General features: G+C 36.9%; 3 protein-coding genes, 1 non-coding gene and 1 pseudogene across 4 annotated transcripts; all 5 read right to left on the bottom strand.

The window, feature by feature from the left end:
* Positions 1–2,051: 2,051 nt before the first annotated feature.
* LOC149020210 (early nodulin-like protein 19) lies at positions 2,052–3,399 on the bottom strand. Its single transcript, XM_089146883.1, has 2 exons — positions 3,167–3,399; positions 2,052–2,424 (listed from the first exon to the last, which is right to left on the bottom strand). Exons 1-2 carry the CDS (start codon positions 3,348–3,350, stop codon positions 2,102–2,104), a joined length of 507 nt encoding a protein of 168 aa, XP_089003009.1. The 5' UTR covers positions 3,351–3,399; the 3' UTR covers positions 2,052–2,101.
* Positions 3,400–3,734: 335 nt separating this feature from the next.
* On the bottom strand, positions 3,735–3,807 carry TRNAA-UGC (transfer RNA alanine (anticodon UGC)). Its single transcript has one exon. It is a non-coding gene; the product is annotated as a tRNA-Ala (tRNA).
* A 1,251-nt stretch (positions 3,808–5,058) lies between these two features.
* Positions 5,059–9,143, bottom strand: LOC149020208 (uncharacterized protein At5g01610-like). The gene is made up of 3 exons (XM_089146882.1): positions 8,954–9,143; positions 8,039–8,093; positions 5,059–6,004 (listed from the first exon to the last, which is right to left on the bottom strand). Exons 1-3 carry the CDS (start codon positions 9,053–9,055, stop codon positions 5,625–5,627), a joined length of 537 nt encoding a protein of 178 aa, XP_089003008.1. The 5' UTR covers positions 9,056–9,143; the 3' UTR covers positions 5,059–5,624.
* A 1,660-nt stretch (positions 9,144–10,803) lies between these two features.
* On the bottom strand, positions 10,804–13,702 carry LOC149020207 (chorismate mutase 1, chloroplastic-like). Its single transcript, XM_089146822.1, has 6 exons — positions 13,536–13,702; positions 13,111–13,333; positions 12,777–12,860; positions 11,439–11,582; positions 11,211–11,303; positions 10,804–11,127 (listed from the first exon to the last, which is right to left on the bottom strand). Exons 1-6 carry the CDS (start codon positions 13,700–13,702, stop codon positions 10,891–10,893), a joined length of 948 nt encoding a protein of 315 aa, XP_089002948.1. The 3' UTR covers positions 10,804–10,890.
* Positions 13,703–16,169: 2,467 nt separating this feature from the next.
* LOC149020206 (chorismate mutase 1, chloroplastic-like) lies at positions 16,170–17,653 on the bottom strand (annotated as a pseudogene).
* Positions 17,654–18,803: the final 1,150 nt, after the last annotated feature.

Here is an 18,803-nt window from a genome sequence, read left to right as displayed (position 1 = left end):
ACAGTCCAAATTGTCTAAATTTCTATCAAAATTTTGCATTTTCGAAACTTCAACACGGAACTTTGGGAAATAGAACAAAAAAAAAAAATCCCAAGTTTAGACCAAAATTTCATCAAACCTTAAAATTTTGAGATTGGGTCAAATTGGGCCAAACTTGACTTGAACTAGCTAAACTAGCTAGTTTATAAGAAAAGATTCGAAGAAAACTTGAGAAATTTCATGGAAATTTAAAAAAATTTAGAAAAACCTGCAAAATTTTGTGAAAACCTGAGACTTTTTTTTAAGTTTCATAGTTTTTCCAAATTTTTTTTATTTCTTTTGTTTCTTTCATATTTCTCCAAATACCATAATCAATACCCCTTATTAGGACTTTTCTATCCAAATTGTGTATTTTTTTTATGCTAGTTATCTTAGACATGTTGATGATCAGATTTATAGAGCTACAATTGTTGATTACTAACAATTACCTTGACAATCATATGTATAACATGGCATTTGGATATCTATGTTTGTTGGTTGAAGGAGATGATGTTATAAGCACAATACACACTCAGTTCATGGGATGGATCTATCGAGACACTTCTCTTGGTACTGAGTTGTACCCCTTTTTTTTTGTAGAAATTTCATTTTTATTGTCAGTTATTTTGTATTTGATGTTTTGAATTTAGAAATTATATATTGAATGTTATACACAACTTCAAATGCACGAGCCAATATGTTCTTTATGTTCTAATTAACTTAAATGCATAGTCCACTAGTCCAACCCCAATATACTCCTTAAAATCTATTAAAATTTGATATCGAAACTTGCATTAAATAATCCCAATTTTCTTCAAAATTTCTCGGGTTTCTACTTAAAAAGTATAAAACAAATAAACCGAACCAAACCACGGTCGATTCAATCATCCCTGTCAGGACCGGTTTAAGAATCAAGTTAAGAAGTCGTAAGCATGAAGGCACCTGAACAGTTATAGAAAGAGACGTGATCCCTTTAAATCCGGGATAAACAATCATGCCCAATATAGAAACCTCAACCAACCCAAAGGAGAAAAGGTCAAACTCTACAATCGGGAGGCTACAAAGGAAGATCGTGAATTGATCCAACGGTTGAAGTTGGGAGGTAAACCATATATAAATTAGAAGATCACACGAAGCAGAAGTATTTGAATCGTTTCCTTCCATTATCGTTTTCAATTAAAGCTCTGCAATCACCCAAAGCTCTGTAGTGATCAATTATTAATTTAACCTTCGGAGGTGGCCTCTCGACCATCGAATCGGGCCACATCTAACCTTGTTTTATAAGAACCCGATGATGAAACAATTTTTGGACGCATCACCACCTAAGTTTCCTCGAAATTTTTTTCTATGACTCCTACTTTTAATGCTTTGTGTGCCGAAATCCAAGAACATTGATATAATACGTTTCATAGGGACCCAAGGCCACTAGTCATAGTAGCAAGCATGGTTGGTCACATAACATCTATCAAGTGTTCATAGATGGCTCTTGGGACTCTAAAACTGGATTTGGTGGTAGAGGTTGTTTGTAGCAACACAATGTATTGGAAGTGAAGGAGAATCGGCAACAATTATGGAACTGAAAGCTATTAGGGATGGCTTATCATTGGTTAAATCTTTGGGGATCTCGGATGTGCAAATCAACTTAGATTTGAAGCTGGAAATTCTAAGGCCTTTATGATGTCAAAACCTCCCTTGACTGGAATGTTTAAGTCTCATTTTTGAAATTTTAAAGCTTGTACCAGACTTTTGATATGTTAGCTTTCTTTATATCTATGGGTCTAGGAATCTTTTCGCGGACGTTTTAGCTAGAGATGCTAATCGGTTGAAGCGTGTTATACATTGATGGAGCATTACACCTTGTTTGATTGTTTCCCCTTCCTTGTTTCTTATGCTAATGGTTTTGATCAACTCAAAAGAGGAACCAAAGCAAAGAATACACTAAAACTATAAACAACAATGCTATCATGAACTAACTATGGCTATTTTCAGTATTTAATTTCCAAAGTAGGATTTCAATCTGATACAAACCCCAATGCATGCATGTCGCTAAAAACAATTCATCCACCAATTCAGAATGGCTTTGTCAGAATATAAAGAACAACGAGCTTGTCCAAGCCACAACAATGGCAACAAGAATCCAATAGAGGGACCTGGAGGGTGGCGAGGCGTTCTTGGTCGGAGTTGGTGCTGGTACCGGTTGATCTTCAACAAGAACGGGGAGTTTCATGCCGCCCCAACAATAGCCTCCACCGCTGATGAAATAATAAGGCCTCGATTCGTTGAGTTGAACCACATCCCTCCCTGCTCCACCTGTGAAATTTCTGATTATGTTTTCAATCGAACAACGCTCGTAACCAGTCTTGTTCACTTCCAGAACGCTGAATTGGTTCTTTTCATATACGAAGTCTGATGAAACAACAACAACAACTACAATCAATATCAAGTGTTTTGAGTTTACGAGTTGAGCTGAAGTTGATAATATTCTGAAAAGATTATCCAGCCAAAACGCAGAGAAATAATAAATGAAAAGTAATTATTGACCAGATCAATATTATTCCATCACAGAAATAAAAGGAAATGACAGCTCAAATTAAAGCATTGATGAGAATTATTTGAAAAATCAAATCAGAAATTCAGAATCAATCAATTTGAATTGTGGATAGCCGAACACCAATATAAAAGCAAAAGATGAACTACAAGATCACTGTTCCCCATATACTTTTCATTTATAGAATCTAAATATGCATAAAAGGAATCTACATTGAACTATTAAATTCAATTTGTTCAAAATCAACATTTATTTCTTTTTAAGTATTAAAACGGTTTTTTCTTGATAAGAATTAAAACGGGGTTTAGCAGGGGAGAATACTTGGAATAAAGGGAGACAAGTTGGAGGAATTCAATTTAAAAACAGGGAAATTCAGAACCGCCATATCACATTACGTGAATCTTGAAATTCGTTACTTCAAGAACTAAGTAATTCGATTTTCTTAATCTTTGAACCACTATTCGATACTTGAAATCCCTTACAAGTTACCACAACGAAAAGAAACAGAGGAGATCGAACAGATTCCTTTACTGAGAAAAGAGATCGCTAGAGATTCGAGAGATTCGAGAGAGAGAACGTGTGTTTTTACAGATTACTTACAGAGCCAGTTGCCTACGTAGAAATGTTGCTTCTCGGACCATTTCGTGTAGTTAACGTTGGGCTTCCAAAACTGGTTATCTCCAACTGTGATTCTCCGATCGCTATAAACCAAACCAGCGCAGTTCAGAGCCAAGAAGATTATGAACAACAGTAGAATTCCGGATCTTCTTCTTGATGACTCCATTTCTGCAACTATCTTCCTCACAAGAACCAACACAGTCGCTCTCTCGCTACTCTGAGATTCAATTCGCTGACGACGCTGCGCGAAGAATTCGCATTCGCTGTCAGAACGTCACCGTCAGCGTGTTTAGTTTGGCAAATTTATAGGAATGGAGCACCCTGAATTTACCAAAATGCCCTGCGGCTGAAGAGTGCTTACTCCCGGACATTTTAACTCAGGCTGGACCAGGGGTTCCTTTGGTGGGGTTCATTTCCCTGATGTTACCAAAAGGCCCTTCTAGCGTAATTCGACAGAAGATTTGTTCCTATTACCGAACATATTTCTACACCACAGTCATGTTGAAGGGGCTTGCTTGCCAGAAAAACTAGAGGATCCAGGTGTTATCGATGGAGATGCAGGGGATCGAACCCTGTACCTCTCGCATGCAAAGCGAGCGCTCTACCATTTGAGCTACATCCCCAACATGTATACTTATTTTGAACAGATTTTTTCCATTTAAAAACTTTTCAAAACGTATCTAATTGTTGGGCTGCTCATTTTTCATAGGTTTTCCTATTTATATCAGATATTTCTTATACTCATTTGGGTGGTGGAGTTTATTCTTTTTTTTTTTTAATTGTGGAGGATTTGTCGGTAACAATTTCGTAGAGGAATGAGGACTGAGGACGTGGATTCGAGTTTTCCTCCGTTGCAAATCTTTCTAATTTGAGATAAGTGAATCTAGGTAATGATCTATTTCCCATCTATTTATAGAATAATAAGATAACCAACATTTGTATCAAAACTAGGTTTCCGCACTTCTTAGTTCCTCTCAATTATTTGTTGTTCCTTTTATTGGATCTAATGGAGAATCTAGAGTATAATAAAAACCCTAAATTCTTTGATTAAATTTTTTATTGGGATACAAATGGGAGGATCTTTGTGATTTTCCTTCCATAAAAACATATATGAATTGAGAATCCACAATAATGAATTTTTTTTTTATGTTTCTTGGATTTTTCATGAATATTTTGGAGAAAAAAACGAATTTTTTCCCGTCCTAACGGAAACTAATTCGTACAAGGTGTACAGAATGTCGTTTGGTCCACAATGGACCACACGAATGTCTGAGACTGAAGTCCATCTAGGTAGACGGACTCACAGTGATCCATCTCATTTATGGGTTGCTCATTTTCTTAGGTTTCCCTATTTATATCATGTATTTCTTATACTAATAATTCTGAGAGTGTAAAGATCTAGATTCATGAATCTGAGAATTATACCCCCTTTGGTTGTAAAAATCTCTAGATTCATGAAATCTAAAGATTCACATTTTTATACTAAAAATGTGAATTTGTAGATTTATGGGTAAGGGGTGAAATCCAGAGATTTCAAAAAAGCTATACATTTACACATTCACAAAAATAACATCGATCAAATAGTTTTTTAGGATGAATCCATAGATTTCATTCCACAACCAAACATCTAATTTTATAAATTATAACTCCATAGATTTGAAATCTCTAGATATTTGAAATCTCCAAACTCGTGTAACCAAACAGGCCCTAACTGAATTAGACCATTAAATTTAACAAAAATGACTAATGTAGACCACATCTAGTGATTCCATTAGACACAATTATTCACATGGAATGGAACATATCAGAGGGTAGAGGTCTCATTCAGGGACAGTAGCAACTAAGGAAGCACACTCTCATAAAATGACACCATCAATGGTCTCTGCAGTGAATGCTATTTTGAGAACATAAATCTCAATTTTAGAGCTGCTACAAACATAGATTTTTCCTACAGTAAGACAATCCATAACAAGAGTGATTCAGCAGAAATGCACAGAGGAACCCCCAAAGGGCAACAGTGGCAAATGCAGCTGGTAAAACAATGTGGCAGTGGGCTCTATATCTAAAGGATAGAGGAGCAGATCTACTCGTTTAGTTTGTCAGAGGAAATGCCTTGGGAGCCAGCAACAGATTCTCATCAAGGACAGAGAGCTTCATCCACTAAGGCAGAAACCTTTACCACCTCGGGGAAAAAGCTTCAGTTATTTTAGACAGTACAATGCATTCAAAAAACTATTGGCCACAAGAACTGAGAACCATAACAAATTTTCCCATTGATCTTCCTCATAAATGACAGATATCCAACATTCATGTTTATGTATATGATATATAATTGAACTAATGAATACGGTCATGCACATACAAAATGCAGAATAGACCCTTTCAAAATTGGGCAGGCATGATTATGGCAATGATGATGCTACCATCTGATATTCTGTTCTCAAAACTCTTCCACTTTAATGGCATCACGAGGAATCTCATATGCTTCCTTTGGCCTAGATTTCTTCACCCCAGCCATAAAGCAAACCTTGTCCGACTTGATGCTCTCAACAGTCACGTTAGTGACCTTAACCCATACCACGACTTTGGTCTTCATTCCTTCAATGCTACTGAGCTTTCCTCTTGTCAACACCCCTTTGACACAGGTAGCATATCTTATAACGGAGGAGTCCTTATTGCTAATCTCACATGTAGAGGGCAGGTACACAATTAGCTTAGCCTTTGTTTCGTCAAATTCGTAACAAGTAATATTCCGGGGAAAGAGTCCAGGTGGTAGGTTGTATTCTCGAAGGAGATCTGGCAGGGTCTTTGAAGGCTTACCTTTAGAAAAGAAGTAGAATGGTTAGTTTCCAGGACATAAGTTTGCAATGCCTGAACATGTGTATAAACAAATGCCCAAAACCATCCATATATGATAGATATTTACATGAAGAAGCATTGTAGGGCATAAAATATTGTTTGCCAACTCACCTTGCATGGCTTATGACAAGTAATTGCATTAAGACAAATAGATGTATACAAGGGAACACTAAAACATTTCATGCAGGGACTAAAGGATTTAAATTCGATTTTCCATCATCCACTGCTATTCGGCAGCACTACGAGTTCATCAACTGAAACATTCAAAAGATTGGTAAAATTTGATTAACAGAGGCCACAAAATTTGGGTTCAAAATGTAATGTGTTTTCCCTGAATCTCACAAGATGAGATCTATCCCTAATCTCTAGTTTAATGTACTGTAGTTATGAAGGGGTAAATCCATATCTTAACTCATTTGTCATCAAAACTCAAGTCAAGCTCAACCCCCCCCCCCCCCAGGAAAAAGAAGAAAAAAAAACTCCCCACTTCCTCTCACTGTGACTGAGTCATTGTTGCTTCTTCACCAAATGACAAGCCTAGCAGCTGTAGCAATTGCAAATGTCACATATAAATTTAGCAACAGTGAGTCATTAGCAACAGCATTGGATATCCCTCAGTATCTCAGGCATTGACAACTCTCCCGATCCTTTTACAGTGGCAGTTTAGGATTCATGGTTTATCACACCAATTCATGTTAGGGATATTCTATGCTAGGTGTCAGGCATAGTTTTAAATTATCCATTTATTGTTAAGTAACCTATCAATGGGATGGGGTAACAGTGCATACATGGTGATACCCAATTGACACTGTTGTGGGAGAAGCCTCGTGCACTGGGTACTCATTTAAGGGCCCAAGGCATTGTAATCTTGGCACCTTTGTCAGATTGGAGTCTACATTTAGGCCCCTCCAATGCCGTGGATCACCTAGATGCTTTGACAACTATGCCCTCAGGGGAGTTGAACTCACGCTTCTTAATTGTAAAGTGTTGGTCCTTCCCAGCTGAGCTAGCCCTATGGGGTTTTCAGGCTTTACGCCTTACTTGTATAAGAATAAGGTATCAATGTATTATACTTCAAAGGTTTGACAAAGCAGTTGCCTGGTTTTATGATTCAAGGCATTTGTTTTAACATGTTAAGGTTCCACCACTATAAATGATTTTGTTAAGAAGAACCCAGCAAAGCTCTCTGATGACTCTCTGTCTGAGGAGGATGAGATAAGGTTATAGGGTTATGATTTTAAGGGTTTAAGATTTAAGATTAAGAGTTTCAAGGAATTATGGCAAGTTCAGATGAAGTCACTAGCATCTGTGCTGGAGAAGAAGAATATTTGGTGTTATAAGCCTACAAAACGATTGGTCTAGATGCTTCTCTACATTCAAAAGAACAGCTGAATCTATTGGCAAGATCCAATACAATCACAAATAGTTGTGAGAATATTAACAACCTCGAAGAAAAAGTTGATAGCATCAGATTTCACATTTCAGAATAAGTGTTTCTCCAGGTTATGTGAAAGCTGAAACAGATGCTATAAGAACTAAGAAAGGGATATGTACAACCTCAGAATCATTTCTGAAGGACAAATCCCCATTAGAAAAACAACTTTTAAATTTCTCACAACAAATTTATCATTTCCTTAGTAGAGAAAATGTAAATCATTTCAGTTACATATAGAAAGAAATGAAGATAATTTTGGAATGAACTCTTACATAATTATGGTAGCACTTAACCTATGTAACTTGTTCTCTACTATGTTAATCACAAACAACAAGAAACAAGATTTGAAGCATAGTGACATTAAGTTAAATACAAGAAACTGATCTGGCAAATTATGGATGGCTTTCTAGTGACATTAAGTCAAATACAAACCATAAGATACAAGATTTGAAGCATGTACTAATGAGACTTTTACATGACTAATCTGGACGATGTACTGCATTTTATTGCCTAGGATTCATTTTAACAAAGGAAGCAGGTTGAAGAAATTTGGTCCAAACCTTTAAGTTTGTTGAAAATCCATTTAGCCTTCTCTTCAACAGTATTGGAGATAGACTGCAAGGATGAAAACCAACTCAATATAGGAAAAAAGCAACTAAAAAAGAAGTTAATAATACAATTAATAAAGTAAGAAATAAAACCAACGCAACCAAATGTATCCAAGATTATATCCCGGCTTGAGGTGAGTACTAAACTACCATCATATATAACCAGATGTTTAGTTCCAGAGAGAGAGAGAGAGAAGAAGAAGAAAAAAAAAAAAAAAAAAAAAGAAGAAGAAGAAAAAAAAAAGAGAAGAAGAAAAAGAAAGAAAGAGGTAGAGAACCAGAATGTCGAAGTAATCAAATATCTTGAGAAAAACAATGCAAAAAATTCTCCATAGCAACTTGCAAGAAATGAAAGTTGAACCTCACAAATTTTATTTTGTTGGATCCTAACTAATATATAAGTCAAATAAGCAATTTCCTATTCTAAAAATTGGAATTTTGATCCATATGTTAGGGTGATCAACAAAATCAAGTGTTTGGTAGTCGGAAATGATGTGATGCTGCGGTGCGAAGAGTCAAATCTCTTTCTTTCTAAGCGAATAAAGTAGAAAAGGAAGACCTTTCCCCATCCATCAAACTTAGTTCTTACGAAAAATACTCCATTAATGTTCAATCCAGAGGTAGGTCAGGACAATCAAGATAAAGAGATACTCAGTAAATGGGCAGTCTTCGAAGTTCGAACAAACAGTATTGCATGAAACCAAAGCAAAAACTATCAGATAACAGATTTTAGTCCAGGGTAGGAGAGGAATCACATAGAATGCAACAAAATAAACAGACAAGTATCGAAAAGAAGATGAAAAGAAATGAGAAGCGAGGCAGTGGTGGAAAAGGGAAAGAACGAGGAAGAACAGATTCATTACTTACGGATATGTCTTCAGTAATGTTAGAGATCTCCTCCTTGGCTTTACGGGAAATCCAAAAGCTCCCAGCTTTCAAGCTTCCCACCTTCGTTAGAGCTTTCTCCATTACTGAAATCTCTCTCCCTCTCTCTCTCTTCTCTCGGTTGAAATTGCTCCACAGAGAGTGCAGACCAGAGCATAAAGTGGTTTGGCGCGGCTTTTGAGATGAACAAGACAGCGTATCTGAAAGTGAAGGCGCCCAAAAGTTATTTTGAGATGAACGGTCAATGTGCGATATGAGTTTTCATTCCAACGGTCAAGATCAACTGTTATGGTGGAACCCACAAACTCCTCTACGAATATGGGCCCATTGTCAGGCAAGAATCGTAAGATGCGTTCTTGACCAATACCAGCATTTACTTTCTTAGAATTAATGTATTTAAATTTTATTTGAATTTACTTCAAGTTTACAACCAATAATGGTTATTAATTATTTTAAATTAGGGTTCCTTTCCTAATCAAATAGATTTTACCCTTACACAAGATTAATTACTCAGGTGGTCCATGACGGCCGGGTTCTGGTCCTCCGGATGATACGTGAACAATAGGGGGCGTTTGGTAACATTCTAAGAAGATTTTTTGGCGTTCTTCTATTCTATTAGACATTTTTACGAACACACCTGCCAAAAAAAATGGTCTAAAGAACACCTTTTGCAAAACATAAAAAATATGCTTTTACCAAAGAACAGAAACGAAAAGAAAAAATTGGCTCTCACCAAACCTTAAAACGAGATTATCAGACACCAACTTATTCTAATAGTGTTCTAGAATTACTTTCAGAAATGATTTATCAACCACTCATTTCCAAGTAAGGAACGGTCTTTTAGCACAAAAACACTAAAAAATTGTTTACCAAAAACGCACACTAAACTGCTATCTTAATAAAAGGAAAGATTCTCCAAACAAGTAAAGATGGTATCGAATTAGGTTCTCTACGCACAAGGGTAGAAGACTATGCCATTGATGATTGCATCTTTGATGCACTATAGTACTAGTACATCGGAGAATTCTTAATTGGCTAGTTATAAATAGCCTCAGGGCTATAACGAAATATTGACTGGCCAATAAAGGGCATATTCTGAGTGGGGCATCACCAGGTGGGCTCTACAGCCTGGGGTTTTCAAGACCTACCCCTCACCGAGAGGACGAACCTCCAATAGACACTACCAAACATGGAACGATGCTTTGATGGTTTCGCTCGGTTCGCCGCCGAGATTTCGTCTCGGCGGCGAGAAACTTGTTTAGTTCGTTCGGTATTAGCCTCTACAGCTCTACTTAGATCGGTTTCTTTCCCTTTCTCTCTTTCTTCTTCTTCTTCTCCGGCAAAAACGGCTGCTACCCACCTCAGACTCAAGGAGCAGATGTCTCTTTCTCTCTCTCTTTCTTCTTCTTCTTCTTCTCCGGCAAAAATAGCAGCGGCTGTTAGCCTGCTACCCATCTCAGACTCACAGAGCAGTAGAAAAAAAAAAAAAAAGGAAAAAAAAAGTTTTGAAGTTTGGCCGGAAAATCGTCGATTTTCCAGAGAAAGTTTGAAGATTTCGTCAGAAAGGTTGAAATGTCGGTTTTGCTCCATTTTTTATTTCACCCTCTGGCGAAATCGAAACTAAGTTCCATGCCACCAAACGAAAAATGGACCCCAACCTTGTAATAGCAAGAATCACTCTGTTAAAATCCTCTTTTAAGTGATCTTCTTTAGGAGTGGTTCTCTTGTGGCCAACTTAGTGTCTAAAATTACTCTGCAAATTAACATAAACTTGGAAGATGACCCAATTGATTTATTTCTGAGTTGCAATCTGTAAGTGGGATCTCACAGTATGAACATTGCAAGATGACCCAAATCACTATTTACTCTCAGCTACAATTTACAAGTGGGATCTTACAATGTAAGGTACAGAGTCACAGTCATCTCAACCTGCTTAGTAAGTACTTCACTTGAACTTCCTTAGTCAAAGGCATGACCCATTTTTCGTAGAGATCTGCAACTAATCTTGGGTTGATCTTGTACACTGGTTCTTCTTCAAGAGTCTGTCCCTTCACTCTTATCTCCTGCCCAAAAGCTCTGGATTTTATTTCAACTCTATATTTGACCTCGGCTTCTACATTCGTATCGGTTAGCAAAGCCATTAATTCTTCTTCGTCCTGGAAACCGAACAAATCGCCAGAATGAACAGAATGGACCCAAAAAAAAAAAAAAATTGCCAAGCATTCAAGGGAAAGCATACTTGTGCTTTAATGGCAGCTACATAGACACTGGGTGAAGCTCGGAATTTTGCCTCTGCAACAAATTTTCCATAATGGATTCGCTTTGAAAGTGCCTGAAACAAAATTTAGAAGAAAAGCTAAGTCGATTCTGGAAAGAATGAGTTTTGAATGAAATATTCCAAGGAGGAAAAATTGATGCTGCCATGCACTGATTTAATGGAAAAAAGGGTAGAGGCTAAAATGTTCACCTGTAGACAACTAGAGTCACAAACAGCAGAAGATCCATAATTACCATCATCACCTTCTTTGGTCACTTTTGGGAGGAGGTCATTGAAGTACAAAAACCAGATCTTTCGGTTTATATTGATGGTTTCTGCATTTGGACCCAAAACCTGTTTGAAAAAGAAGAAGAAAAAAACTTGGTCAACCAGAAGTATCTAGCCAAGATAATAAAACATCACACTGTTCGCCCCCCCCCGGGCCCCCCCCGCCGGCGCCCCCCTCGCCCCCCCCCCCCCCCCCCGGCCTGTGGCCCCCCCTCCTCCCCCTTCTTCCGTTTTCTTGTTTGCCGTTTTCCTCCTGTTTGATTCTATTTTGGTCACCCAATTGTTTAGAAAGGAATGCTTCATTCAAAGGAAAATCTCTATTGGGAAATGTTTGATTCAAATCAGTTATTGTCTGTAATAGTTTCAAACCAAAACTCGATAGATGATTCATAGCTTTTGGCTAGAAAAAGTGGGGGTGTAAGTTTGATCATGAACCCTTGTTATTGCATGGGTATTTTTTACACGGCTCGTTGTGAGATGTAACGTTTTGGAAATTCAACGCTATGATTGTAAGGAATGCTGAGATTACAATGGATCTCTAAAATGTCACATGTCATGATCTGAGGGTCACAAACCAAGTTTGATCTTTAAGATCCAAATCTTTCCTTATTTGCCTTGAGCCTGAACAAAGTTACTCTAGGCTCTTTACCCTCCTAGGTCATGGTTGGACTGGGAAAGGGTTGATTGCAAATGGGGCCCAGCTTGACCCAACACAACAAAATTCATAATATTTGGCTTGAAAAAACTAGGGATGTGAGATTGACCCTAAAGGTCGGAATCTACCCCAATACACTTTGAGCCTGAATAAGGTTTAGGCTAGGTTTTTGACCTTGAGGATGTGTTAGGGTTGATATTGTAGGTTTTATGTTACATTTGGGATGGGCTAGGGTTGGGACATTTAGCTGCTTGCCCCAGCACAACATAGCCCTGATTGTTTCCTTTGCGTTAGGCATTGATTGAGGTTTTTGAACCCTAAAATCAAGATTAAAATGGGCCTGTGGATGTGCTTCTGGCACAATGATGGCAATCTATTATGCAGAGAGAGAGAAAGAGTAAGTTTAGAAGGTCTTCGGTTCAAATCTCCATCCCTCCACGCCTTCTCTCCTTTCACACGAATGACCACCAAAAAAGGGAAAAATAATAATAAAATGGACCAAAACCGATAAAAAGCATTCATAGAGCCCAATAGGATATGTGAAAGCCTTTTTTTTTCTTTTTCCTTTTGGGGGCTAAGAGTAAAAAATAAACACCCAAATTTACCTTTGGATATGGTGGAAACATCGTTGGTACAGGTAAAATGTCTGGAAAGAAAGGATGCTCATCTGGGCTGTTGTATCTTCCAACCTACATTGCAAATGAACAAAAATATGAAATCAAAACCTCGGGTTTGCTCAATTGACAAAAGACCAACATTTTCATATAGGAGGTCATAATTCAAATCCTTTCCGGTCTAGGGATGAAACCCCACTACCCCTAAAAGTACTCAAGGTGCACTTAACAGTTCAAGCGAAAAGAAGAAGAGAAATAAAAAAGGTTCAAAATCTCCCTCTCTCTTTTCAAATGAAAGTTGGTTCCAATTTGAGATCCAGATTACCAATCCATGAAGCTGTTCGGTTTCCTTGACCACAAACTCAACCAATGAACCTCGTAAACCGTTATGGGATAACAGTTTGGGATCATATGTTCCACCATTATAACAGAACTGAGCTCTCTCCAACAGACAGAATATTATGGTATCTTCAAGGCGGATCAAATTACTCCTTATGCTGTCAAGGGTCAATTTTTCACTGGTGTCCACTCTGCTCATATCCTCCAATCTGTGCAAAGAAAACATTTTTAAAAGAGATATTGAAATTAATTACAAAATCAACAGCACAAGATTACCATTTCAATGAGCAGATTGAAACACTAAAAGGAATGACAGATCGATAAAGAAACACAAGCATTTGATAAACAACAATGACAAAAATCATAATTATAACCACATAAAAATTGGAGGAATTATAGGTTTGTTCATACCCGGCACCATAAGAGGAAGCTTTAACAGAGAGAACAAGCTTTCTCGGCGAACATGATCGCCTAAATCCAAGACGATTCCACCGAGCTCCATTGACACAGAAGGAGTTACGCCGAAGAAAAGTTGCAGAATTGGCAAGATTTACTGGTTTTGAGAGTATCGAATCCATAATTGATGTCGATTTGAGAGCCTAAGATAGCAGATATCAGAAACAGAGAACAGAATACAGAATCATGTATTCACTGCAGTTAGCAGAAACCAAAATGAATTTATATAGAGAAGGTGAAAGTAAAATTTTGCTTTTTTTGGGTAAAACAGATGGAACGGAATTTAAATTGTTATTACTAAATATTACCTTCAACAGACTCACTTTGGACCTCACGCTTAAAAACTTTTGAAATTTTTTTTTGTGGGACCCACACGTTTTTGTGTTTACGAGTCACATCCAAAGATTACCTAAAAAAATTTGTATTTTTTAAATCTAATATCAACCTTTCGATGTAACTGACTTCCATCTAGAGGAAAATGAATAGTTTATTTACTTGTGAGAAATTGACCTGATAAAATTCTCCATCAAGCAGTGGCGGAGCCACGTTGGGACCGGAGGGGGCCATGGCCCCCTGGATTTTTTGAAATTGTAAATATCTTTGTTTTTTTCCTTATTTCTCTATCTTTAAATGTGAAATACCACTATTTGGCCCCTCCAAAAATTAAAATTAAAATTTTATGATAAAGATGATAGGTACAAATGTCATTCATAATCTCTATCTAATGACTGTCATTAAATCCCTAGTTTTAAGGAATAAAATGTTAAATTCTAATTAAAAACTATTTAAAAACTAACTCATGATCCTTGAATTTCTCCTTATATATTCTCTCCTATTTTCATTTATATTTGTTCTCTCATGAATCTCCTCTTTTATTCCTATTTTTTCTCTTTTTTTTTCTCACACATCTCACAAAATATTGAAGTAGTTAGCAAACTTTGAAATTTTCCTAAATCTTCTCCACATCAGGTATTCGTTCTCTCTTTCTCAAATTATTCCTTTCTCTCTCTCACACTCACGAATTTTCAATGTAGACTCTACATTAAAATATAATAATATATTATGATCAGATGGGACCTACAGTGGGTCCCACATTAGCCCAAATACATTCGGCCCCCCTCCATGTTCAATCCTGGCTCCGCCCCTGGTGGCGTGGGCATCTTTTGTGTTGCATTCGTGATTTTTTTTCTCGGATCCAGCAATTGTGATCTGTCTAACTCTCATAGCCACAATGATCCAAAATGGGAATACTATTTTTGTAATTGGTGTCTATATTGATTTGGATTAAAATCAAAAGTTCCATTTTTTAACATTAAGGAGTTGACTCGGTCAACATCCATACATAAGGTCAATAGTTTAAATCTTCTTGGGACTAGGGATTTAGACGCTGCTAAATATTTAAATTAGATATGTAAAAAGTTACCTCACTAAGAATGTAGAAGTGAATATTTAAATTAGATATGTAAAAAGTTACCTCATATAAGTTACTCTCTAAAAGGAAGGGGAAAAAAACTTGATCTCCTTTTATCCTAATTGAGTCTTTATCTCCCCCGAGGGTGGTTAAATGATTAGCTTTTCTTGGCTTGTGTTTGAGGCACAGTATCGTGTGTCGGCGATATAAATCGAGGTGTTAATACGATTTTTTCTACAACAAATCGTCAAAATATTGAAAAAAACTTCAAATTCAGAATTTGAAAAAAAATACATTAATCTAATAATGTTAAAAAGTCTCTGCGATGGCCTGTGATCTGTTCTATTTCTTTCCTTTCTCTTTCTCTTCAGAACGGAAGCCGGACGGAAACCATGGCAGACGGTGACCTGAAGAAGCCGTTAATCTCGTGCTCTCTCTCATCCCTGCGATCTAATCTCTCTCTCGGTCTCTCCCACAATCCCACTGCAGATCTCTCTCTCTCTCTCTCTCTCTCTCTCTCTCTCTCTCCCGCTCTCTTTTCTCTGATCTCTCTCTCGGTCTCTCCCACAATCCCACTGTAGGTCTCTCTCTACACGTTAACTCTGCACCGTCTTCTCTCTCTAACCCCTTTTAACTTTTAAGTTTTACATCATCTCTCTCCCACACGGCTGACCACACATTTGATTTTTCTCAAAAACTCTACCGAAATGTTGCTTGTATCGCCGGCACCGACACAGCAATACCAGGCGACATTTCAGTCCGTGGTTTGAAGTATTTGAGTTTTAAATTTATATTTTAATATTAATGATCGATTAGTTAATATTAACTTTGAATCTTATTATTGTCTATTTGAATAGTTTAATATAGATATTCATAGAGTAATGCTTTAAGCATTTTTGTGCTTTAAACCTTAATTCTAACACTTACTGAAAATAAACTACTCGAAGAGGTAATCTTCTCACAATTTATACAATAAATCCTTGATTTACAAAGTGGAAGCAACAACGAGCGCCACTTAATGAAGATCATATCATCATCCTTAGCTATCTATTTTTCCTCTAGCACTTATTACTGTCAAAGTTTCTTAAATTTATAAATGTACATCTCAAATTTCTCAATCTTATAAGATATCTAATTCAAACTCAATCTTTTCTTTCTTCTTTTTCTTCCATAAGGAGTCAACCTAACCTTTCCATCAAGTAGTTGACTTGAACTTCCTTAGTCAAAGGCATGATCCAGTCTCCATAGAGATCTACAACTAAACTTGGTTTGATTTTGTAAATTGGATCATCTCCAAGAATCTCTTCATTGAGTCTGATCACCTGCCCAAACGTTCTGGCTTTTCGCTCCACTCTGCTCTTGACTGCGACTTCCATATTCTCATCGGTTAACAAAGCCTAAATTTTTTCTGGGTTCTGAAAATTCAAAACCCATTCTCAGCAAATCAAATAAATTCTTGAAATTTTATGATAGAGAGATGAAAAGCATAACATCCAAGAGGAAGCATACTTGTTCTCTAATTGCAGGTTCATAGTCACTAGGGGAAGCTCTGAATTTTGCCTCTGCTACACAGTTTCCATAATGGATTCGCTTTGAGATTGCCTGAAACACAAGCAATTGTTAAGGGAAAAGTTTCAGATAAAATCTGAGAATCAAATGGATGAAAGGGAGGAAGGCCTGGAATGCTTAATTACCTGTAGACAAGAAGTGTCACAAAAAGCAGAAGATCCATAATTACCATCATCACCTGTTTTAACCAGCTTTGGAAGGAGATCAATGAAATACAGATCCCAGATTTTCTGGTTTGCATGGAAAACATGATTATTTTAACAAACGAATGCTTCATTTAATTCAAAGGGAAATCTCAATTGGGTCATGGTTGATTCATATCCAAAACAAAGCAGAACCAGTGGGTATTTAACCTGTGGATATCTTTGAGATGACAACACCGGCCTGGGTATGATTGCTAAAGGATCTTCATATTTGCTAACCTAGCGTTGCATGAGAAAAAAAAAGAAAATGAAAAAACAAAAAATTGAAACCAAACATGTTAGGTATTTGATCAGTGCGTCAAAAGCTCTAAAGCTGACATCAAAACCCGTGTGTTAATAGGAGCTTTAGTTTACCAATCCATCGAGCTCTTGAGTTTGCTTGATCAAGAACTCGACCATTGAACCTTCGAATCCGTTCTCTGAGAATGCTTTCGGATCATATGTTCCAGCATTATGAAGAAACTGAGATCGCTCCAACAGACAAAATATTATGGTATCTTCTTGTCGGATCAAACAGCTTCTTACGTTGTCAAGGCTCAAGTTTGCACTGATATCAACTCTCCTCTTTTTCTTCAATCTATACAAAGAAAGCATTATATCCAAATAAAGAAATCATTTACAGAGAAGCTAGAAAGAACTGCTGATACAGAAAGCAAGCATTTGGTAAACAAGAATAACAAAATTAGAACCACATAAAGGGAGGATTTTATTTTTTAGGCATACCCAACACCAGATGAGGAAGCTTGGGCAGAGAGAACAAGTTTTTTGGGTGACCATCGCCTAAATTTAGAGGGATTGAATTGAGCTCCAGTGACAATAAGGGAATTGTTCAAAAGAACAGTTGCAGACAGGGTTGCTGGCTTTATGGGCTGCAAATTCGTGATCGGCATCGATTTGAGATGGAGAACAGATACGAGGAATAGGATATAAGTCGAGATTGAGAATCAAACATTTAGTGAGAGGAAGGAGAAACCAAAATTGAACTTATACAGTGAAGATGAAATGAAAATTTGCCTTTTTGGGTAAAACAGATGAAACGAATTTTTTCATTACTAAATACAACCATGAACTCTCTAAATGTCTTATCCAACGCGCCAACAACCTTGGAAGTTTAAACACTCCGTTCATTCTTTCAGGTCGTGCTTCAGTGCTGCGTAATTAATGTGCGGCATTCAGCTGCCTACGGTCAGGATTCAAAGTGTGGTCGAGATTCAATCTCAACCTTTTTGCATTTTTTTCTTCTTCTTTTTGCTTACAATCGGCGTAGTGAAACAAGGGCAAAACAAGTGGTCGAGATCAAAACTCGACCACAAGTTTTGATCCTCACCATTCGCAGCTCAATGCTGCACAACTATTGCGGAACAATGAATCCAAACGTCACTCTTTCACATATGTGGAAGTAAACTTATAAAATTGCAGTCAATGCCCCTTACAGATATTGTGCCGCCTTCTTTTTTTCCGTGAAAGATATTGTACCTATTGAATGGCTATAATCTTGTCATATAACTAGATATTCTCTTTCGTGTCAAGTTTTTTTTTTTTTTTTTTTTTTAAACCATCTTTCGTGTCAAGTTAGTGACTTCAGTTATGAAGTCACACTTCTACTGAAAAAAGGGAAAATTTCATCCAAGACTCTAAGATAAATGGAGAAAAGTACAAATACTTCAAAACTATGCCAAATTAACAATAAGTCACAAAATATCTCTTACATTTGTTAAATAGTACATTTTGTCAGCGACTATTATTAAGTCATGACTATATAATTTCATAATTCCTAAAAGGACCTTATGGCTTTACAGTGTTGGGATTAGTAAAATAGAATCGTAAGTGTCATCTTCTGTCTACCTTCATGAGTTTGTTCTTCTTTCTCCATTTGTTATTTTATATTATAATTATAAGATCGAAATATAGCTAAGGGTATATTTGTCATCTCCTCTAACCAACTAGTGTTTATAGCAGAAAAATGAGTGACTATCAATTTAACATCGTTTTAGGGTGTTGATACTTTTCGACTATCTTGGGGTGTTCCTGAAATTTTGA

The sequence above is a fragment of the Hakea prostrata genome, chromosome 3 (genome assembly GCF_041222555.1).
Source record: "Hakea prostrata isolate BN-2017 chromosome 3, UWA_Hpros_2, whole genome shotgun sequence".
Taxonomy (NCBI): domain Eukaryota; kingdom Viridiplantae; phylum Streptophyta; class Magnoliopsida; order Proteales; family Proteaceae; genus Hakea; species Hakea prostrata.
Note: the sequence above shows the minus strand (reverse complement) of the source record. Positions and strands in the feature narration are given on the sequence as shown.

Bases quoted from the DNA above. Each gene is read 5' to 3' on its own strand.
- LOC149020210 (XM_089146883.1), bottom strand. From the start codon at position 3,350: ATGGAGTCATCAAGAAGAAGATCCGGAATTCTACTGTTGTTCATAATC. The intron at 2,425-3,166 runs GTAAGTAATCTG...TTGTTTCATCAG, and splicing joins CTACGTAGGCAACTGGCTCT to ACTTCGTATATGAAAAGAAC.
- LOC149020207 (XM_089146822.1), bottom strand. From the start codon at position 13,702: ATGGATTCGATACTCTCAAAACCAGTAAATCTTGCCAATTCTGCAACT. The intron at 11,583-12,776 runs GTAAATTTGGGT...TTTTTCAAACAG, and splicing joins TGTTTCCACCATATCCAAAG to GTTTTGGGTCCAAATGCAGA. The intron at 11,304-11,438 runs GTGAACATTTTA...ATTTTGTTTCAG, and splicing joins GTGACTCTAGTTGTCTACAG to GCACTTTCAAAGCGAATCCA.
- LOC149020208 (XM_089146882.1), bottom strand. From the start codon at position 9,055: ATGGAGAAAGCTCTAACGAAGGTGGGAAGCTTGAAAGCTGGGAGCTTT. The intron at 8,094-8,953 runs GTAAGTAATGAA...TCATCCTTGCAG, and splicing joins ACATTACTGAAGACATATCC to TCTATCTCCAATACTGTTGA. The intron at 6,005-8,038 runs GTTTGGACCAAA...TCTTTTCTAAAG, and splicing joins GATTTTCAACAAACTTAAAG to GTAAGCCTTCAAAGACCCTG.